The sequence below is a fragment of the Solanum stenotomum genome, chromosome 11, assembly GCF_019186545.1.
Source record: "Solanum stenotomum isolate F172 chromosome 11, ASM1918654v1, whole genome shotgun sequence".
NCBI classification, from domain to species: domain Eukaryota; kingdom Viridiplantae; phylum Streptophyta; class Magnoliopsida; order Solanales; family Solanaceae; genus Solanum; species Solanum stenotomum.
The window spans coordinates 49,937,627-49,961,719 of record NC_064292.1 but is presented as its reverse complement, the minus strand read 5'-3'; the positions used below and the strand labels follow the sequence as shown (position 1 = coordinate 49,961,719).

At 33.4% G+C, this 24,093-nt stretch overlaps 1 protein-coding gene across 11 annotated transcripts in view; it reads right to left on the bottom strand.

Moving 5' to 3' along the window:
- LOC125845341 (putative late blight resistance protein homolog R1A-10) overlaps positions 1-24,093 on the bottom strand; it is a 700,072-nt gene that overhangs the window by 158,624 nt on the left and 517,355 nt on the right. For 2 of the 11 annotated variants that reach the window (XR_007444263.1, XR_007444266.1), the window contains exons 3-6: positions 17,119-18,454; positions 16,861-17,009; positions 16,226-16,314; positions 15,898-15,968 (exon numbers count right to left, since the gene is read on the bottom strand). The exons of 5 other annotated variants lie outside the window; for them this stretch is intronic. Coding sequence is in view for 1 of the 6 variants with exons in the window: in XM_049524836.1 (XP_049380793.1) it covers positions 16,910-17,009; positions 17,119-19,679 (2,661 nt within the window). In the remaining 5 variants the exon portion in view is untranslated. Of the gene's footprint in view, positions 1-15,897; positions 15,969-16,066; positions 16,315-16,860; positions 17,010-17,118; positions 19,680-24,093 lie in introns of those variants that run through there. 4 more of the 11 variants (XR_007444265.1, XR_007444264.1, XR_007444262.1 and 1 more) reach the window with 4 other exon arrangements.

Genomic DNA, 24,093 nt, shown 5'->3' with positions numbered 1-24,093 from the left:
AACAACTTCAACAACAAATCCAATCTCTTCTCAAATCATAAAAACGAGCTTGGTATGTGGGGGGAAAGGATAAACCCACACTAAAGACTCACATACCTTGATAGGGATCACCCCCGACGAAAATCCACAATGATCTTGACAAATCTTGTTGATCTCCTCTTTCTTCTCTTCTTCTTCTCCTTCTTCTCTTCTTCTTCTCTTGAACCCTAACTCTTTCTCTTTCAAAATGGGACAAAATGATCCAAAGATCAGCCTAATACAACAATATAAGCTCAAAAGAAATGATTTGTGAAAAGACTAAAATGCCCTTAAATTTCCGGAACGGACTCCCTGTTAACTGCCCAACTTTCAAAGATCATAACTCGCTCATATGAACTCGGAATCGAGCAAACTCGGTGGCGTTGGAAAGATCGTTCCACAAGCTTCGAAACCATAACTGGAAATACTCCTAAATCATCCTGAACTAGGAGTTACGACTGCTCAAAGTTGGCCAAAAAATCACTGATTTCCACACTTAGCCAAATTTCCAGATTTTTGAACTTAGCCAAATTTTCCAGATTCTGGACTGCCAAATTTCCAGATTTTAAATTTTTCCAAAAAATGACTATTTCCAAATTTCAAGCTTCTTCATATTCATTTTAAATTGTCGGATGTTACAACCGCCCATACCAAAAATTGGTATGACAGTTAACTCGTCCGTTTGGGTAGTGACGCGATCAAGTATGGTGTTGAAGTCATCCTCCATCCCAAAAATACTATTTTCCTCAATTGTACTTTTTTCTAGTGAGGAGGAAATTCTTGCTAATTCTGCAGATTTGCTTCCATGGTTGTTAAACTCAAGCAACATCACCTCTTTGTTGAGAAAAAAAACTTGTTGTTCCACTTTCAACAATTCTTCATAAAAGGATGTACATGCCTTTTGCCGCTTGTCCTCGCGATCTTCTAGAATGATGCTTCTTAGACTTGAATCAATTCTATCTTCTGCTTTGTAAACTACATTTCTGATCCTCTTTTCTATAACCTTGAAATTGAAAATCGATAAATTAATTATTATTAAAAAGAATATATATAACATCAGTAAGATTTAATGAATTACATATATACCTCAAGAGTTTCAATATCCTTTGTGGTAGTATCGTCGAGGAAATCTTGCAGAGAAGAAAGATTTTGACAGAGAGATTCGAGATGTTGTTGTGTACAGCATCGACAAACCAAAGATTGATTAGGATTCAAGGGTTGGTTCAGTGTATACATAAGTGAAGAAAGAGCAGCATAAGCCATTTCTCTTGCAGGGCAGAAAGAGTTCGATAGACAGAATAACTAAAACATAGAGCCTTTAATTTGCAGATTTAGTCTCTCTGCTTTATTATTATTAGGCTAAGAGGTTTAGTCCAAATGATTTACTTTTTCTTCTCTACCTTTTTCTAAAGACATATAGTGTACTTACCTTTTTATCATTTGTTTAATTAAAAGAGATGAGAACACAATCTAATACACTCTACATTACACAGCAAGAAAATCAAATTATTTCACTTAATTAATACTACTTTAAATACGAGATGCTCAATGGGGTATCTCTTTTATATTTTATAATTGTGAGATAAGGTGTAGTGGACTAAGCTTTTACTATCATTATCTTTAATTAAGCAATTGATGGGTTTGTTGACATAAATAACCACACAATGTATGAGAAGCACTTTGAAAAAAGTTGACTGTTTCTTACCAAAAATACTTTCTTTTAAAAAATACTTTTAAATAAGCTAGTACTTTTAAAAAATACTTTTTAAATAAGCTAATTTTAAAAGTTTGGTAAAAATAAATCCTCCTCTAATATATATAATTGGTAACTAAAGTTTTACTTCCATTAACCATAATTTCTCAATTTTACAGTACCACCTTGTAAAGACTTTTGAGTACAACAATATGGTCCTTTGGGACAACTATTAGCTAGATCAAGATGTGAGAATAAAGCCCAGTGAAATTTACTTGTATCTGCACTATTATGTCACAAAAGCTGTTGTGACTATTAAATTAGAAGTTTTCTTATTTTACTTTAGGTCCTCTAAGTATTTACGTATTTTAGTCCCGTCTTACAGTTTAGTCCCTTAAGAATAGTTTGTGGTTATTTGCATTGTAGTCCCTCCTTCTGTTAGGAATAGGACAGCTGTAGTACTATCCGTTGTCTGTAAGGAGTACTATTAAAACGATGTAATCACATTCAGAGGGGGATATCAGAAATTTATCAAATTCTCTCTTTTCTTTCTCCTCTCTACTTCTCCTTCGCTTTTAGGAATGGTATCAGGAGTCCCTCCTGTTACATATTAATGTATCTTGGCATCCTCGTACACCTAATTAATAGAATTTATATAATTTTTTAATCCATTTTAAAATAAAAATAAAAACATGAATAAGAAAGCGATGTTTTGATTTAAATCAATGTTTGACAACGAAATATTCAAATTTAATTTAAGGTTTTTTTCAAATTTGAAAACTCATTTTTAAAATTGTAGTACATTCAAATATAAATATTATTACACACTATAAAAAGTATAGGCTAAAACAATTCCAAGTTTATAAATTCAAATAAAATAAAAAATAATTGAAATAAATTAGGGCCGTGATATATATATCATATTATTATATTATAAGTGAGAAGAACTCAAGTCAAAAGTTGAATTACTGTTTTACCCTCCTATAAATTAAAATGTTATAATAAGTTTAATTAAAATAGTAATGACTTTTGAATTTTCTTAGATTAATTCCTACATATATATTGTTATTATTATATCTAATTAATTAAACATTAAATAGTAATTATATTAATATTATTATAATAGTAATAATAGTAATAATAATAATAATAAAAGTGGGTAAGTGTATTTTTACTCTTTATAAACTAAAAAATTATAAATATAGTTTGGCACATCATTAATTCATTTATACCCAAAAACTTTTCTCATCATTATCATTTCATTAAAAACTAATTAACGGCTCTATATCTCTTTGCTTCAACTTCATTCTATTTATTTGTTTTTTTAAAAAAATTACTAACCGTGCAATTCTAATTTTACTCAAAATTTAGTTTAGAAAATCTATATATAACTGTATAGTTTGGAAATGAAAATGGTGATATCACACCTCCAAAGCTCAGCATCTATATATGTTTTTATTTTCTTTTTTCCAGATTTTTTTAACTTTCATCCGTATTTCAATAAAATCTCAATTTTCGAAATGATTTTCCTAATCAAAATGATTACAATATGATTTATGAGCCTTAAATAAGGGAAGAGGAGGAGATTTTGGAATTGAATTACATCTTTCACTATATACAATAATTATATCTTAAATAAAGAGAGGAAGAGATTCAATTTAATTGGTTAGAGTAAACAACTTTAATGACTCAAAGAAGAAAAGATATAGAATAAAGCTGGTAAGGGAGCTTAGCATTGAATAAATAAAAAAACGGCTTCTCTGGTAAATCCTCCCTGGCCCCCCTCCTCATTTTTCTTCACAAATTCAATGAGATCTCTTTGTATCATTTTGTCAACCGGTACTAGAAGTACATATACCATTATAAGTATAAATTATATCTAATTTGCTATTTATTTCTGTCCTTTCCAACTCTCTACTTGACCACTCAACTTTTAATCTAACTATATATAGTGGTCTCTGAGTTCATTTCAATTACATTGTGGTAGTTTTTAAATCTTTTTCCATCTTCAAAGAATTCCGTATCACATGTTGAAATTAAATTAGAGAAATTACCAACAATGATGATGATATTATAGTTCTCTTTCTATTTAATTCCATGAGTTGATGGAAATATTTTGTAAGTTTTTATCTAATAGATTCATTATTACTTTATAGTTCGTCTACGATTTTCACTTGAAAGTTATTTTTGTTGTTGCAATGATAATAGTGTGTTACAAGCATTTTTCGATTCTCTGTTATTTTTCTATAAAGTAGAAAATGTGGTCAAGAAGTTCTTAATTATATTAACATTTACGCATATCATTTACATATATTATACAATACTTTATAAAAGTCAACACCAAAGTGGCAAAGTGTTAAATCACTTCCATCATTTTATCAGTTTTCTCTTCTCTCTGTCAATTCTCGACGACAACTACAACGCTCAGGTTATTTGTTCCCATATTTTCTACTAATTCCCTACCATTTTGAAATTTATACTTGTGAGATTATGAATAATGTAATGGTTAATTACTTTTTTCCTTTATAGTAGATTGCTTTACTACTCTAATATAATGTGAATTGCTTTATTTCTACTTTATTATTAATATTTAATAATAATTGGCTTAATATTATATTCACCATGTCTCTTATAACTTTTATGATGTTGAATATCACAATAATTCTCTTTCTTTTTAAATTAAAAACATGTAATCTTTTTTTTTGCTTTCGTAATGGACCCGAATAGAATTGTTCAAGAAAAACTACACGAAATCAAATGAAATAGAGAACTCAAACATGTACTTTGGTTATACTACTCCTCTTATCCTATTTTATGGGTTGTAGTAGGAATAACTACTAAAAGATGTCATTTTACTAATTATAACTCTTAGGCAGTGAGGCCGGTAGCACATAATGATTGGGGCAGCAACAAGAATGATACAACTTAACATGGCTCACACGTGTCCATGACTAGTATATATATATAAAATGTGTATATGATGGAATAAGAATGATATTTTTCTATACAAACTTAAGATGTCATGTTAAAAACTTGGAAGTATAAGAAAAAATTAAAGAAAGCACTGCATTTTACTGTTCTCATATCCTATATACTTTTGTCACTTTTTATTTACTCAAACTTTTGTTGCAACCTTCAAATCCTACACGTGATAAACTTTAACAAAGCCATCAACGTTGGCGAAAGAACTATGTATTAACAAAGCCATCAATGTTGGCGAAAGAACTATGTCGTGTATCAGCACATAAAAAGTGTGGAATGCAGCTAGCTTTTTTAGTCAGAGGTTCATCGTTTTGGCTCATTCAACGTCTTAGCCTCGAAAAATTCACCAAGCATACGTTCAAGATCTTCAGCCGAGTACCTGATATACTTTTGGGGTTCTTACCGCTCTCAACCATGGGCCTATTCCAGAAAATACATTGAATTATCAGAATAAGAATACAAGTAATCATACAAGAAAAACTGACTTACTATGAAGTTTGAAGCAATGTTATATTGGCATAATACATAAACAAACATTAAACTTGATCTCAGATGGCAAGTAAACACTCCGATCAACTTTGAGAGTGCACATCTAGACACCTCAACTTGGTCTTAATTTTAGCAACTAAACACTCCAACTCGACCCCATTGTGTCATGTGAATACCCAATGTGAAAATGACTAAAAATTTTGGTGGTGCCTAGATGATCATTTTGTAAGTTGGAGTGTTCAACTAACAACACGATGGAGACGAGCTGAAGTACCTAGATGTGCATACTTGAAGTTGGAGTGTTTATTTGTAAGTTGAGACCATGCTAGTTTGAGTGTTTGTTTATGTATTATGCCTATATTGGATGCTATTAATTACATATTGAAGTTTGTTAACTGTCAATTGATTGATAATTCTGTTGTGATTCCATGTTAAGATTTCGGGTAAAACCATTGTTCAAAAAGAGAAATACAAGCATAATCAATAAATATGTCATACCCGAAGCGCTTGATGAAAGATCTGTATGTGGGCAGTAAGACTTCAGCGACTGCAAGCCTCAATGACTCTCGTAGCTCGGTGTCTGGGACTGTCCATTGACTTTGTCTTTGATGAAGATCCTCAAATTGAATATTGAGAAGCATTAGTTACCTGTAATATTTAGTAGTATTCCCTTTGTTGAAGTCATATTTTTGGAAATATGAATTCAAAGAAAGAACGCATAGGTTGGGATTCCAAACAAGTTGGGGTCAGCTATATCAATCCCCACTTATTCATCTGTATTATATGGAGTTATCATGTTGGCAAGCCTTATGCAGGCTTGTCAGCCTACCACTTAAGTTGCTCGGACACTGGAGTGGGTGTCCAATACGGTTGTGGATCTAGAGGTTGGATCCTTCATGATCTAAATTTTAAAATTCAGGGATACGGATCCAAGTATGGATTTGGGTGCGGGGACTCGGCTAAAAAATAATTCAAATATCTAAAATAGAGTTATAAAACTTGAATTATGCGATAATTATGTCCAGAATTTCTCGTCAAATTTGGTCAAAGTACCCAAAATCGGTTGACTAGATCGGATACGTTTCCCACACACACGTCGTATCAACACGGGTGCAGCACCGAAAATGAAGAGTCTGACCAACTTAGTCTACCACAACCCTCCTTTATACATGCTTGGGACCGGGAATGTAAGCACACTCACACAGACTGAGTTCTAACCACAGATAAAATTACATAAAATATAAAGTAACTCAAAGTCATGGAGTGAAATGATCAGTTTGGATATCACAAATGGAGCAGCAAATTCAAGAAAAATCACGACGATAATACTGGCACATCATCATGCCAAGATTACTGATCACTCATGGTATTATCACCAACTTAACTTCATCTTTATATAGCATTATAAATTTTGCAGTGTGTCTATTTTCTTCCTTGTTTCTTCTCTTTGAGATAAGAAGTAATGGAGAGGGAGAGGCAAGAAAATCAATACCTTTGCCCAAGCAATTCTTTTATATTGTTTAGCATGTTGCTATACAACTCTCCGGTGTCTTTGAACCCAATCATCACCCAATAAATCCTTGGCTTTCAGACCTACAAGGAACAGATTATAAGCACCAATTTCCAAGCAAACATATACTATGGTGGCTTATATACAGTCTATGCAACAAACCTGCGAACAGATCTGACCATGTAGTGAATATTGTTCATAAGGAACAAGTTAGTCAAAGATGGATCCTTATACTGCTTAGATTTCCCATCCAAATTGGTTTGAAGAGCCTGCATTATGCGCATTGTGACAGCAGCAAGTTGAGAATTTGAGTTTCCATTTTCAAATTCTTGGAATAGTTGTTTAAAGGCATAATACATATATTGGACCCTAAACTTGGCTTCAAATTTTAACTTTGACCTCCAACTTTCATAGTGCACAAACAAACACTTTAACTATCAAACTTTTTAATAAATAAACACGCGAGTCCTAGCTGGCAAAACGCGTGATGTGCACTTATTTTGCACGCGTTAGGAGTAATTTTCGAGGCCCACAACAGTAAAAAAAAATGCTGAATTGACAACTCTACCCTTAATGAATCCCTTTTATATATATCTTTATATTTCCAAATCGAAATCTCATTTTTTTCCTCCTCTTTCAAACCAAGATTTTTTCATCTCTTTAGAACGATTTCTGCTTATATTTAGTGCAAATGGCTTCTAATTTTTTTTGTCATTGTGGAAAAAGAGCCATAATGAAGATTTCTTGGTCTGCAAACAATTCAGGTCGTTGGTTTCTTGAATGTGAAGATGGTCGGGTATGGTTCCATTTAAGACATCTTTTTTTTGTTTAAATTTTAGTTCTCAAGATTCAATTTTGATAGTGAATTTGTTCTTCTTAAACAGGTTGGATGCAAGTTTTTAGGTGGTTTGAACTTGATTATACTGAACATGCTAGAATTGCTATTTCGGGATTACAAAAGAGGATAAAAAAAACATGATGAAGAAAAGGAAAAGTGCAACATCCGGCAATTTGAAATAACTATGGAAAAGCTTGGAAATTGGAAATAGTCATTTTTGGAAAAATTTAAAAATCTGGAAAATTTGGCTAAGTGTGGAAATCAGTGAGTTTTTGGCCAACTTTGAGCAATCGTAACTCCTAGCTCAGGATGGTTTAGGAGTAGTTCCAGTTATGGTTGTGAAGCTTGTGGAATGATCTTTCCAACGCCACTGAGTTTGCTCAATTCTGAGTTCGTATGAGGGAATTATGGCCATTGAAAGTTGGGCAGTTGGCAGGGAATCCGTCCGGAAATTTTAAGGGCATTTTGGTCTTTTCCCTAGCCAATTCTTTTGGGATTATATTGTTGTATAGGGCTGATATATGGATCATTTCTCCCATTTTAAAAGAGTAAAATCTAGGGCCTGAGAAGAAGAAGAGAAGAAGGGGAAGAAGAAGAGAAGAAAGAGGAGATCAACTAGTTCCGTCAAGGTTCCGTCGTGGAAATCGTCGGGGGTGATCCCTTTCAAGGTATGTGAGCTCTTAGTGTGGGTTGATCCTTTCCCCCACCCACCCAACTCATTGTTATTGAGAAAAGATTGGGTATGTTGTTGAAGTTGTTGGTTTGATGTTGTTGATGTTGTTAGTTGTGTTGTTGAAGTTATTGTTGGTTGTGGGACATGATTGGGCTGTGTATTTGAGTTATAATCTATTGTATGTTGAAGGAATTTATGATCCTTAGTGGTTGGGATTGGAACCCTTGAAGTTAGGGTGGTTTAGAGTTGAAGAAAAGAGGGAGAAAAGTCGAGTTTTCTGGGCAAGGGGTCGGCGCGTCGCGCCTGCCAGCGCGCCCCAAAAGGGGCTCTGAGGTTTTCCACTTGGGGCGGCGCACCTCTCAGTACGCCAGCAGTCCCTCTCTGAAGTTTATGGTCTGGCGCTCCGCGCCTCTCAGAGTGCCAAGTTTTCCTATTCTTTCCATGCTTTCTCATGCATGTTCCTAGGTGTTATACCTATGTTCCCTAGTTGTTTCCAACACCCCAAAGTGTTTTTAAGCCTCCCGAACTCATCTATAAACATGCGATTATATGTCTTGAATCCATAATCCAATTCAAGGCGAGTTAGGATCAAAGTTAAGGGAAGTTAGAGTCAAGTCAAGCAAAGTTAAGAAGTTAGTTCAAGTAAGTTTTCAAAGTTGTTCAAGAATCTTTATTGATAGTTTTCACTTCATTCTAAGGCTCAAGTTGCAAGTCAAGTAAAGAGTAAAGGGTCAAGAGTTCCAAGTTGAGTTCATTTCTCAAAGTTATTAGGGAACTATGTATTCCCAAGGAAGTTTTAAAGAAATGTTTTTACATTTAAACAAGGTTGGAAACTGAGATTTCCAAAAGAGCCTTCGGGCTAGTTTTTAAGTAATTATCTCATATCAGCAGGAAGACATATGTTTTAAAAACATAAGAGCCAGTACATTTTTGGAAGTAGTATCGAGCACCGAATTGGGGGAGCGTTCAAAGAACCCACAGCCCCCATAGAGCCATGTTAGCCACCATGGGTAGAAAAGGATCATACTTTTTAGATGAATCCTTTTCCAGATAGACTAGTGGATCCATTTGGCAGTTCAGGTCTTATACCTTTGGCCGGGTATAAGATGCTCTGGCAGCGTGAGGTCGATCGCTGTATCATCACTATAGCTCTCATGTGATGGTTGTCGGTTAGAGAAACTCCCACATCAGTTATTGTATTTTCATACACAGCAGTTATTGTATTTTCATACACAGCAGTTATTGTGTTTTCATACACAACAATTATTGTATTTTCATACCCAGCAGTTATTGTATTTTCATACACAGCAATTATTGTATTTTTATATACATCAGTTCATTGTATTTCTATATACATTTCAGGCTTATTGTATCTTTGTATACACACAGAGTTTATAGCATGTTTTAAACAGTCTTTCTTTATATCGCACTTGTTTTAAAATTTGCCTTATATTGAAAGATATTAGTCAGGTCGAGTTGAGTTGAGCCAGGTAAGCTATTTCAGTTTCTTCCAGATTTCCTTCTAGCCTTTGTTGCTTAGTTTCCAGCTCACATACTCGTACATTCCATGTACTAATGTCAGTTGGCCTGTATCTTATGACGATGCAGATACAGGTACCCCGGATCAGCATCCTGCACATCGTTGATCCAGCTGAGCAGTTCAGAGTCAGTGGTGAGCCTCCTTGCTTTCCGGAGGACTCAGTTGTTTTGTATTCTTAGTTTTGTTTTATTAGGATGTTGTGGGGTCTGTCCCAACATCCATCTCAGTACTTTAGAGGCTTAATAGACAGATAGTCAGTTAGTTTAAGTCTCTCTTTTGTGTATATATATGTAGATATTCTATTTTGAGACCCGAGGTGCCTTGTTGGCCAGATTTGTATTAGTTAAGTTGTCTTATGACTTTGCTTTGCATGGAGTTATTCTGTTGAGTTAGGTTTCCGTTGAGTTAAGAAAGTCAGGCCAAGGGTTCGCTTGGGGCCAGCAATGGTCTCCGAGTGCCGGTCCCGCCCAGGGTGTAGACTCGGGGCGTGACAAAAAGATTAGGAGGAATTAATTTTGATTCTTGTATATAAATTAAAATTAATTTTGATTTTTTTTTAGTTCTAAAATCGACGTGTAAAATATTTAATTAGTTGGCAGCCATTGAGTGGCTCACTAATACACGTTGGAGCGTTTGCATTTCACGCTCTTTGGCTGCAAAAATCGCGTGTTTATTTAAAAGTTGGATAGTTAAAGTGTTTGTTTGTGCATTTTGAAAGTTGGAGGTCAAAGTTAAAATTTGAAGCGAAGTTTAGAGTCCAATATATGTATTATGCCTTGTTTAAATGTTGATTCTGAACAAAAGGAACCAAGCAACTCATCAGGGAATATTAACTCAACAAAATAGGAAGAAGATAATAATGAAAGATGGAAATGAAGATACCTTTGGAGTAATTCGAACTTGAAGCTCATAATTTCCCAAGCTCTCTTGCTCTTCTTGAATTCTCTTAGCACTATTCTCTAAAGCAGAGGTGCATTGCTCTATTTGGATCAATTTTAGTGTCAGTATATCTCCAATACTCTCGGGAATCTCCTTCAGTTCATCCAACCAACCCAGAAATAGTTGCTCAAGCATCGGAAAATTATCACTACCAGCTGCTTCCCACCTTTCCAGACCTACGCCAACAATTCGTAGATATTTTAATTTGTGAAACACAACATCTTCATCTACTTTCCAATATGTTCCAGTGAATGCATTATTGCCCTTGAGCACATCAAGATTGGGTAAATTAGCGAGCAATTTCACAACTTCCCATGGTATACAAGTGCCAATTAATCTCAATTTCTTGATATTAGGACTTAATTTCTTGATTTTAATAGGCAAAATATCTCCAGAGAACATGTTCAGGCCAATGGTCTTTAGATTTATGTGTAGCGTCTCCAGCTTCTCTAGAACAATTAGAGAATCAACTATTGCAGGCCAGTCAGGATGCTCAGAATCATTTAAAATCTTTAACCTTTTTAGATTGGGAGTTCTTCTTATGATTTCCACAACAAAAGGAGAGTTATAGGGATAAAGTTTTTGCAAGTTATTCAGAAACAAAGGTTGCTCTCCAATACTCTCATTTTCTGCCTCAAGAGGATTACATATATATAGTGGCGAACCAATATCCAAATGCCTTATATCTGACATTCTCCAGATATCTAGAGGCTGCTCCAACTCTGTCTTTCCAGCACTCTTAAAAATTATGGTCTGTAGATTTCTCAATTTGTCTAGTGAAACACCTTCCTCAATTCTTGCAGCAACATATCTCAAATGTACAAGCTCAGATATTACACTAGAGAAATCTAACCAAAATGTTAATACGTCCAACACCTTAAGCAACTTGAACTCTGAAACAATGGAATAAATCCCTTCTGGAAAGGTGTAATAAAAAAATTGCAATGAAATACAGGTGAGAGTTATACCATTGCTATGCATTGGAGGATAAATTTGATTATCTTGAAGTTCAGACAGAAGGATCACTCGCCATTGATCATCTATGGATTTTAAGAACATGGGAACATTCCCATTCATGACATGCACAACATTTTCAGTTTGAGTTTCACTTAGGCATAGTTGGCGAAGAAGATCATGAATTTTGCAAGTTCTCATCCTTCTATTAGCCCTTTGTTTACGGGTCAAAATTAGACTTCTATCAATTAAGTCTTCTAGATGAGTGCAACCACTTCTAACCTTTTATTGCTTCTTGCCTTTATGAATTGCTCAGCAATCCATAGTCTAATCAACTTGGAAACATCTATCTCTCTGTCTTCTGGAAAAACTCCAACATAGAGAAAGCAAGCCTTCAAATATTGGGGCAAGTAATTGTAGCTCAGAGAAAGAATTGATTGGCACCGTTTGGACACCGTACCAAAGAATGACTTCAGATTTTCCTCAACCTTCTTCCAATTATCATGTGTAGGGTCCATTTTTCCAAGAAGTCCAGCAACGACAACCACCGAGAGAGGTAATCCTTGACATTGTTGTACAGTATGCTTCCCTATTTCTTCTAGAAGAGGAGGACAGTGATCTTTTTAGAATAATTTTTTGGTGAATAGATTCCAACTATCTTCTAGACTTAGAAAAGACTTACTGTATGAGGTGGAAAATCAGGGCAGTTGACATAATTAGCAACATACTTGAGCCGAGTGGTTAATAGAATTCGCCTTTTTTTGTCATCTTTGGGAAATATTCTTTGCATTTGGTCCCAAGCCTCAGTACTCCAAATATCATCTATGACAATTAGAAATCTCCTACCCTTGAGACCTCTATACACAATCTCCATTAGTTTGTCATTGCTCATTTCTTGGTTGCTTCCAGTAATTGAAGAAACAACTTCAAGAAGCATTTGTCTCTTATTGTATTCTTCAGAGACAGTGACCCATGCATGTTTATCAAATCGAGAACGAATATAGGAATTATCATAAACTTTTCTAGCAAGAGTTGTCTTACCTATACCGCCCATACCAACAATTGATATAACCACTAACTTGTCTGTTGGGGCAATGAGGCGATTAAATATAGTGTTGAATTCATCCTCCATCCCAATAATAGTATTTTCCTCGATAGTACTTTTTTCCGGCGAGGAGGTAGTTGTTGCTAATTCTGCAGATTTGCTTCCATGGCTGTTAAACTCGATCAACATCACCTCTCTGTTGAGAAAATAAACTTGTTGTTCCACTTTCAACAATTCTTCATAAAAGGATGTGCAAGCCTTTTGCCACTTGTCCTCTCGATCTGCTAGAATGATCCTTCTTAGAGTTGAATCAACTCTATCTTCTGCTTTGTATACTACATTTGTGATTTTTAGTCTAATTAAAGTGGACACAGAAACAAATATGGCAGCAGAAGAATATCCTTTCTTATTCATTTATGAGTATTACAGTGGGTGCTATATATAGCACTTAGAGTATCCACGTGTCTTAACATGAGAGGAGAATGCAAATACAATGACAACTGTATAGTATAATGGATAAGAACAAACAAAACTATGTCATTTTATGAAATAGAAACAACTACTAATCTACTATCTCTAATAGTAATCCTCTTCTCTATAACCTTGAAATTGAAACTCAGATAAATTAATTATTCTTAAAAAATATATAAAAAAAATTAGTAAGATTTAGACAATTATACTAGTGAATTACATACCTTAAGAATTTCAGTATCCTTTGTCGTTGTATTGCCAAGGAAAACTTGAATAGCAGAGAGAGTTTGATAAAGAGATTGAAGATGTTGTTGTGTAGAACTTTGACAAACAAAAGATTGGTTAGGTTTGAATAGTTGTTCCAATGTATACATAAGTGAAGAAAGAGCAGCATAAGCCATTTCTAAATGCAGATTTAGTATATATCTGCTTCAGTACCTTTGTTATTATTAGGCCAAGAGGTTTTGTCCAATTAATTAACCTTTTTTCTTTTCTGCTTTATGTCTTTATCCTTTTGCACACTGAAGAGCTTTATGTCTTTATCCTTTTGCACACTGAAGAGGATAAGGAATGTGTGCTTGAAAATGGTCCATATATACCTGACCTTTCATCTTGAAGAAAAAACAGGGACTGCCTCCGTCCAAAAAATCCGAGGCAAAACTGACCCTGTCACTCGATTTTATTTTATTTTTATCTTTTTTAAAAAATATTTTTATATAAAACCAATCTAGCCCATCCTTTTTTCTTTTATAACCAATACATTTTATTCAGTATTATAGAGTGTATAACTAATATCGACACATATTATTAGTAATATCAAAGTTATCAATCATATATCATCATATATCATATACGGAAAAGGGCCTAAAATACCCTTCAATTATGCGAATTGGTACAAAAATACCCTTCTTCTACCTATCGGGACTAAAATGCCCTTGACGTCAACCTTTGAGCTCTATTTGGCCCTCATCTTTAACAACCTAAATTCATTAATGACGTGTCACTATCCTAAAAGATTTGGGGATGAAGGTTGAGTTAGAGTATTTGGGTAAGTTTATGGGTGGGCTATTGTTTTTTTAATTAGTTTAATTAATTTTTAGGGAAAATGCATAAGTACCCCCAACCTATGCCCGAAATCTCAGAGACACACTTATACTATACTAAGGTCCTGTTACCCCTGAACTTATTTTATAAATAATAGTGACACGTCATAAATGAATTTAGGCTGTTAAAGATGAGGGTAAAAAATATAGCCCAAAGGTTGACGTCAAGGGCATTTTAGGCCTGAAAGATAGATGAAGGGTATTTTTGTACCAATTTGCATTACGTTTTTAAAAGTTAAAAGTTGAATTACGTTTTTACCCCTGCTATAAATTATATCTATATAAAATATTTAATTATTTAAATATTTAATTGTATTATTTTTTAAAATATATAAATGTGTAATGGCCTTTTGAATTCATTGAATTAATTTCTAATTAAATATCTAATTTAATAATAGTGTTTATCATGTATAATCTATATCTATATAATAATAATCATTATATTTAGCTTAAATTAATAATTCCAAAAATTTTTGCCTATATTACTCAACTCTTCCTCTTCCTATAACTTTTTTCATAATTATAATTTATGTAGCTAAAGTATTGTACTTTAAATGAATAAAGAAAATTTGATATTTGAAATTTATTTATTATTATTTTCCTTATTTGATTTAAATATTCACCTGCATGACTCATATCTAATTACCTATTCAATTGTTACTCTTAATATCCATAACTCTCATCTTTTTCATATTCATAACCTCCAAATATTTTATTTCAAGCATTAAGATATCTTTTGATATTCCTTTATTTTTATCTCTATAAATACATCTTTCTTGTTTTTAATGAGACCACTATCCAAGGTTATCCTTTTCATTCCATTGTTAAAGTATTGAAACACTTATATCACTATTATACTATTTGATTCATGCTTTAATTTAACTTGATAAAGAAAACTCTTGAATTTTCATTGGTTATGGGAGAAGATGTCTACAAAAACTCAAAAAATTATGTATTGTTTCTATATTTCTTTTTCCATCTATATTGTTATGATTAAAGAATGTGTATGTTGTATTTTTTTTTCTTTTTGTGTGTGCTTTCTCTCTATTAGACTTCTTTAATTTTAAATTTATATGAAATTTTGATAGTCGTATCTTAAAGATTTATTTGAAATTATTGTGTTTTATGCTTAATACATGCCCGTTTTCATAGAATTATAATCGTAATAAAAATTTACATGGACACACGTGCAACACACGTGTCCAAAAACTAGTACATGAATAAACATGCATGATTAAAGACAAAATTGTCTTGAATATATTAATCTAAATAATGAATAAGCAATAATCTAAGCATAACCAACTTTACTAATACATATACCTTCATATATATTAATTTCTTCATATTAATAAAAAGATAGTGCAAAGTGTGTTTGCATTGTCTGCATGCTTCAACTGCACAAAAATCGTGAGAAGAACTCGTAAGAATTTTGCCTTGCCATTCAATTCTTGACATTTGACGAGATGAATCTATCACTCTATAAATGGAGGATCAATAAGTAACTTTACTTCGACATATTTAATCAGAGTGAAAAAAAAAATTACATCCTCAAACACTTATAAATAGTGCACTGCAATTTACATGGAGGGATCTTTTCCAAACCCCATTAGAGGATGTGTGAAAAGCATCAAAGCTCTACGAGATACCTCCATCACGCGCCCAACAAGTGGTACCTTTACTGTCTCCCTATTCCATAAATGGTTCTTATCCCAGCTGCAAAAAATGTTTGAAAACCATTCAAAAATAGTAATAAACTATACGACTAAACATTATATATATATATATATATATATATATATATATTTGGCAAGGCGAGTGAGGCTTGCTCAGTTGGTGAAACACCTCCACCTCTAACCAAAGCCATCAATGTTGGCAAAAGAACTATGTCGTGTATCAGCAGAGAAATAGTGCAGAATGCAGCTAGCTTTTTTAGTCAGAGGTTCATCGTTTTGGCTCATTCAACGTCTCACCCTCGAAAAATTCACCAAGCATGCGTTCAAGATCTTCAGCTAAGTACCTGATACACTTTCGGGGGATCTTACCGCTCTAGACCATGGGCCTATTCCATGAAAATACATTAACTTATCAGAATAAGAATAGAAGTAATCACACAAGAAAAACATTTACGAGACAAACTGACTTATTAATATGAAGTTTGAAGCAATGTTATATTGACATAATACATGCATAAACAAACACTCAAACTTGGTGTCAGCTGACAAGTAAATAAACGTAACTTGGAGAGTGCACATTTAGATAACTCAACTAGGTCTTAATTGACAACTAAACCCTCCAACTAGTCCCCATTGTGTTGTGTGGACACTCAACTGCGTGAACGTGACACAAAACTTTGGTATTGCGTAGTTGATAATTTTGTAAGTTGGAGTGTTCAACTGACACAATGGAGATGAGTTGAGGTGCCTAGATGTCATACTGGAAGTTGGAGTGATTAATTTTCAGCATAATACATAAATATGCACTTTAACTTAACCTCTTTTCATATTTATGCCCTCCAACTTTCGGTGTACACAAGTACACACAGAAACTTGTATAAATATATGAAGTTTTTGCTAAAAGAGAAATACAAACATAATAAATATCATACCCAAAGCGCTTGATGAAAGATCTGTATGCAGGCAGTAAATGAATTTTGCCTAAATTGAACGGATATCGTCAGCAATTTGGCATATTTCTTCGGAGTTAAGACTTTCATTTTCAAATAGTTCTAATAGTTGTTTCAATGTTGATTGATTGCTGAACAAAAGGAACCAAGCAACTCATCAGGGAAAATTAACTCAACAAAGATCGATACGAACATATTAATAAGAATTGGCTAATAATCAATGATGGAATTTTAACATACTCAATAATTTCAACGTGAAGCTCATAATTTCCCCAGCTTTGTTGCTCTTCTTGAATTTTATTTGCACTGATCTCTACACCAGAGCTGCATCGGTCTATTTGGATCAATTTTAGTGTCATTATTTCTCCAACACTCGGGGGAATCTCTTCGAGTTCAACCAACATACGCAGTAATAGTTTCTCAAGCATAGGAAAATTATCACTACCTGCTTCCCACCTTTGCAGATTTAGGCACTCCCACAGTAATAGATATTTTAATTTGCGAAACACAACATCTTCATTTAGTTTCCACTCTGTTCCATGAAATGCAGAATACCCTGTGAACACCTCAAGATTGGGCAAATTAGCCAGCAAATTCATATCTTCCCATGCTATCCAAGTATATGCTAATGACAACTTCTTGAGATTAGAAGGCAAAATATTCCCAGAGAAAATCACCTGTCCTGCTAGGTATAGTGTCTCCAGTTTCTTTAGAAGATTGGCAGAATCAAGAATGGTATGACGATTAACTGAAATCTTTAGCTTTTTCAGATTGGGAGTTCTTCTTATGATTTCTGCAACAAAAGGAGAGCTATCGAGACAAAGTGTTTGCAAGTTATTGAGAAACAAAGCTTGTTTTCCAATACTACTATTTTCTGCCACAAGAGGATTAGATATATATAGTGTCCCTCGAATATCCACATATCTTATCTCTGACAATGTCCAGATATCAAGTGGTTGCCTCAACTCTGTACTGCCATAATAACCTTCAAGAATTATGGTCTGTAGATTTCTCAAATTGACTAGTGAAACATCTTCCATAATAGTTGCAGCAACATATCTCAAATGTACAAGTTGAGGTATTACCCAAGAGAAATCGTATTCAATTGATAATACATCAAGCACCTTAAGCAACTTCAACTGTGAAACAATGGAGTAAATCCCTTTTGGAAAATATGTACTAAAAGACTCCATTGAAATAAAGGTGCGGGTTATAGCACTTCTATTCATTGTAGGAAAAACTTGGGTCCCTTGAAGCTTAGATAGAAGGATCACTCGCCGTTGATCAAATAAGGCTTCTAAAGACATGGGGACCTTCCAATTCATGGTATGCACAACATTTTCACTATGAGCTTCTCTTAGGCATAGTTGGCGAAGAAGATCATGAATTTTGCAACTTCTCCTCCTTCCCCTAGCCGTTAATCTATCAGCCAAAATTAGACTTCTATCAATTAACTCTTCTAGATACTCCTCTCCCACCACTTCTAACCTTTTATTGCTTCTTGCCTTTATGAATTGCTCAGCAATCCATAACCTAATCAACTTGGAAACACCAATCTCCATATCTTCAGGAAAACCTCCAATGTAGAGAAAACAAGCCCTCAAATATTGGGGCAAGTAACTGTAGCTCAAAGAAAGAATTGATTGGCATTGTTCGGATACCGTACCAAAGAATGAGTTCAGATTTTCCTCAACCTTCTTCCAATTATCATGTGTTGGGTCCATTTTTCCAAGAAGTCCAGCAACGACAACAACCGAAAGAGGTAATCCTCGACATTGTTGTACAATATGCTTCCCTATTTCTTCTAGTAGATGAGGACATGGATCTTTTTTGAATACTTTCTCGGTGAATAGATTCCAACTATCATCAAGACTTAGAAAGGACTTACTATGAGGCGGATAATCAGGGAAATTGACATAATCAGCAACATACTTGAGCCGAGTGGTTAATAGAATTCGGCTTCTATTGTCATCATTTGGAAATATTCTTTGCATTTGGTCCCATGCCTCAGTACTCCAAATATCATCTATGACAATTAGAAATCTCCTACCCTTCAGACCTCTGTACACAAACTCCATTAGTTGATCGTCACTCATTTCTCGATTGCTTTTGGTAGTAATTGAAGAGGCAACTTCAAGAAGCATTTGTCTCTCATTGTATTCTTGGGAGATAGTGACCCATGTATGTTTATCAAATTGAGAACGAATAAATGAATCACCAAAAACTTTTCTGGCAAGAGTTGTCTTACCTATACCGCCCATACCAAAAATTGATATGACAGTTAATTCATCTGTTTGGGCAGTTAAGCGATCAAGTATGGTGTTGAAGTCATCCTCCATCCCAATAATAGTATTTTCTCCAATTTTGATTTTTTCTGGTGAGGATGGAGTTGTTGCTAGTTCTGCAGATCTTCTTCCATGCTTGTTAAACTCCATCTGCATCACCTCTTGCATGAGAGAATCAACATCTTTTTCCACTTTTACCAATTCCTCCTCGAAGAATTTACAAGCCCCTTCTCTACTCTCTGTGCAATCTGCTAGAATGATGCTTCTTAGGCTTGAATCAACTTTATCTTCTGCTTTGTACATTACATCTCTGATCCTCTTTTCTATAGCCTTAAGAGTTTCAATATCTTTGGCTTCCTCCTTTGTCGTATTGTCAAGGAAAAGTTGCAGATCAGAAAGATTTTGATAGAGAGATTGAACATGTTGTTGTGTAGAACTTTGACAAACGAAATATTGATTAGGTTTGACGAGTTGTTCCAATGTATACATAAGTGAAGAAAGAGCAGAATAAGCCATTTCTCTTTGTTTGCTGGGCAGATTTAATGTCTCTGCTTTGTTATTATTAGGCTAAGTTGTTTTGTCCAAATGATTTACTCTTTGGACAATTTTCTACACAACTTGTGGTTCATGGATGCAAAACTGTGGATTGACTAAGGCAAAGTGAGAAAAAAGAAATGAAAAATAAAGATATAATTTGTCAAGTTGTCCTAATACAATAAATTTCTAATGAAAAATAAAAACATACTATGGCAAGTTGTACTAATGCAATAAATTTCTAATGAAAAACAAAGAAACTCTTGTAGTTTTCCTGAAGAATCTTCAAACATTAGATTTCTTATTCATATACATTGGATTCCAACTGACCCTCTTATAAAATTGAATAATTTACATTGAATAATGAAGACATGATATGTCAAGTCGGACAAATATAATAAACTTTCGGTACAAATTTTCTTTGAAATTTATATAATCATAAAAGGTCAAGACGTTTGAGTTACTTAAGTTAATATCACCGTCTGGAATTTTGTACGATAAAAAACACAAAAATTGAAGATCAACCTGCCCCATAGTCTTGCTTAAAATGAGAAACCAGCTCTTATCCAAATGGTAGAGATAGGCCTACATTCCATCTGAAACACATTTTTTCCCAACCAAACTAAAGCTAAATAAAAGCATAATAGATGATCGAAAAAAAAGGATAAAGGACAAGCGAGTGTGGTTTGGATGGTAAATACTGTCCACTCTAATTCTAAGACTAGGTTATGGGTTCGAGTCAATAAGTGAGTAAAAAAGATGAAAGCTCACAAGAAAGATAAAAGAAACCAAGAGGGGACAATGTGTGGGTTAAAGACACAAAATTAATGAATATTATTAGAATATAAGTTATGAAAATGAAGATGTGCAATTATGGAGTTGATTTTAAATGAAAAAGTAATTTTTAAAATGATATTAAGAAAATAAATTAATAGGTTAGTGGTATTTTACTTTTTCTAAATGGGGAACAAAGAAATAGGATACTTACCTCTTTATCATTTGTTAATTAAAAGATGATGAATTTCCAATTGGTATGTTGACAAATGAGAACACAACCCAACAAACTTTACATTACAAAACAAAGAAAATCAAATTGTTTCACTTAATTAATAATATTAAAGACATGGGCTGCACATGTCCAGTTCAATTATCGATGGGTTTAATTTGTTGACAAATGAGCACAATGCAACTAATTTATTAATCAAACTAATTATCAGCCTAGTTAAAAGGAATTGAATCTCTCATTTACTTTCAACAGCCTAAAAGCCAGCAAGCCCCTACAGTTAAAAATGTCATAATTAATCTGAATTTGGAAATGTTTCTGTAGAAAATACATGATACGTTTTCATAATTACAATTTACAACCTTAAGAAGTCATGTTGTTCGCTCTTGCCATAAAGAAGCTAGCCAGAAAATAGGTTACGTAGATGAGCGATAGTAACATCTATATACCAAACACTCTTATTTGGAAGCAATCTGGCACACTAGAGCTTACACAAGAAAATAACTACTCCCGCCGTCCCAAAGCACCTCTTTTTTCTTTTTGGTTTATCCTAAAAAAAGTAACACAAGATTTAAAGGACTACACACCTCACATTCAATACTCTCTATTCCTTCTTTTTTTTCAATTCCATGCTTAGTCAAACTAAAAACTTATTTCATAACATTTCAAGATCATCAAGAATATAATACAAGATATAAAAGCGTAGTTAAATTCGTGAGTGTCATTCCACTATGGGAGAAAATAAGTGCTTCCACAGTAGCAGAAGCTTTTTTTTTAGAAACTAAAAAATAAGTATTTTTTTCTAAATTGAGAAAAATTTACGTAAAAACACTATTAAAATATTTGGTCAAACACTAATTGTTGTTTAAAAGTATTTTTAAAATTTTATTGACCGAACATAAACTACTTCTTATCAAAATTATGTTATTGAAAAACACATTTCAAAATAAGCTTATTTTAGAAGTTTGGTCAAACAATTTACCAATTAACCCGTCATTAAAAAAAGAGAAAATTGTATATAATAGCATACTATTAATCAAATTAAATGCTATAACCATAGTTTGATTTAATTGTAACCCATATCAAACTGTTGTTATTTTGCCTCTCTCCCTGGTGAATCTCGCTCGCCACTCTCGTTCTCGCTGGGCAGTCTCACTCGCTTCTCTCGCTTTTACAAAAACACAAATATATAAAATGTGTTTATGTTTGTATAAAGCGAGAGAAAATTGTATATATACATAAATTTTCATTCCCCTCTCTCCCCTCTCCCAGATCTCGCTCGCCACTCTCACTCACCTCTCTCACTTTATACAAACACAAATGTATACATTGCGTTTGTGTTTGTATAAAGCAAAAGAAAATTATAAATATAACTACAAATGCATATATTTTCGTCCTATACACTTATGATTATACAAATACGATCTTCCCCTGCCCAGTTTTCTTTTGTCTTTCTCTCTTTCTCGCTTTATACAAACACAAACTATGCAATTGATTCTTTTGTATATGTATACCGAAACAGATTATACAATTGCTTCTTTTGTATATATGTATAGCGAAATAGGCAGCTTCTTTTGTATATATGTATAGCGAAATAGCCATAGCAAACATAAAATTTGTTATAGAGCGCAATTATGCAAACTATAGTTATAGCATACAAATATAATTTTTGTGTTAGCCATATGTGAAAGTTGCTCTTAAAAAAAAAAGTGTTGTTACACTTTTGTTTCTTTTGTTTTTACTTTAATTTATCTAACATTATGTACAGAACTTTTTTTTGTTGTTAGTTTGTTTTGATTAGTTAATAAATAGTCAGTGGGACCTGGACCCACTAACCTTAACTTAAAAAAAAGAACTTCATAAATTCAAATAAAATAAAATTGAAATAAATTAGAGCCATAAATAAAGAAAATTGAAGCATAACTAATTATTTTTTATCCTATTATTTTGTTGTTATTGATGAAGTATTATATATTATATTTTATAATTTAAGTATAAATTATACCTACAACTAAAATGAAATTATCAAGAAAGTTGATGTTATTTGGGGAGAAAATGACATAAATAGTCCCTTAAATATAAGAGTAGGTCTAAAATGGTTTCTTAACTATACACTTAACGAATTTAGTTCTTTAACTATTCAAAAACTTATCAGCTTTGGTCTCTTAATTATATACTTACTAATTTTAGTCCCTTAACTATAAACTTACCGATTTTAGTCCTTTAATTATTCAAAAACTTATCAGGTTTGGTCTTTTTTCCATTTTTAAAATATAAATAGCTTAGGTTTGTATTAATAGAAATTTTCGTGAAATTAAATCTTAACCCATTTTGTAAGTTGTTTCTCTATCCCCGCCCTTTTTTCTTCAAACTACTTTTATGAAAAGATTAATAACGTCAACGATTCAAAATAAAATTAATGAAGAAAGAAGATATAAGTCCTAGTTTTATTTAATGGAGGATAAAATTAAGCATATAATTATTGTTAATGACTGGAACTTGCACTTGAATATGCTAATCAGTGCAAATTTTATTTAATTTACTAAATTTTTTTACGTAAAATAAAATGAATAGAATAATTAAATTGATCTATTTAAAAATAAATAAAAAAATTGAAAATCTACCATTTTATAAAATTTTAATTTCTGAAAAATTAAACAAATTCCGTTCAATGAAGTCGTTGGAGTACAAACTTTGAATTTAACGGGTAATATTTTTTTTTATAATAAAGTTTAGCATTGTCACGACCCGATTTCTCAAGTCATGATGGCACCTACTATAACCCACCAGTAGGTAAGCCACCCCGTAACCCAGAACAACAAGTAATGGGTCTGAGGGTAGAAACTAAACAAGAGAGGGCAAATAACAATATAAACAGGCGGAAGCAAACCAAAAACATATATACAAATAAAGATCCCTCCCAGAACCTGGAAGTCACTGGTACAGAGCTACTAACAAAATGAGTACAAGTCCCAAAAGTGGACAACAGAGAATGGACTGTCTCGAAAGGTAAAAGACAAGTCTATATATACAGATGGAGACTGAAATAGTACAAAACGTCGTGTGCTCACTCCCGTCTCCGGATCAGTCTGCTCCAAGCTCGATCAACGCTGGCTACTAGTGCCCGGACCTGCATCACGAAATAGATGCAGAGCGTAGCATGAGTACCAAAACAACAGGTACCCAGTAGGCATCATAGGCCGACTGAACTTGAAAAGTAAAGGCAATATGAAAAGAAGGAATACGCAAACCGAAGTCAAGAACGAAAATCTAACTAACAATGAAATGCACACGAGTGTACAAAGAACTAACTAAAGTAATCTATAAGCTAACTACACCTAACTGGACCCCCATAAGCCCAGAAGGTACACTCGTGCGCAAGTTAAATAAAAA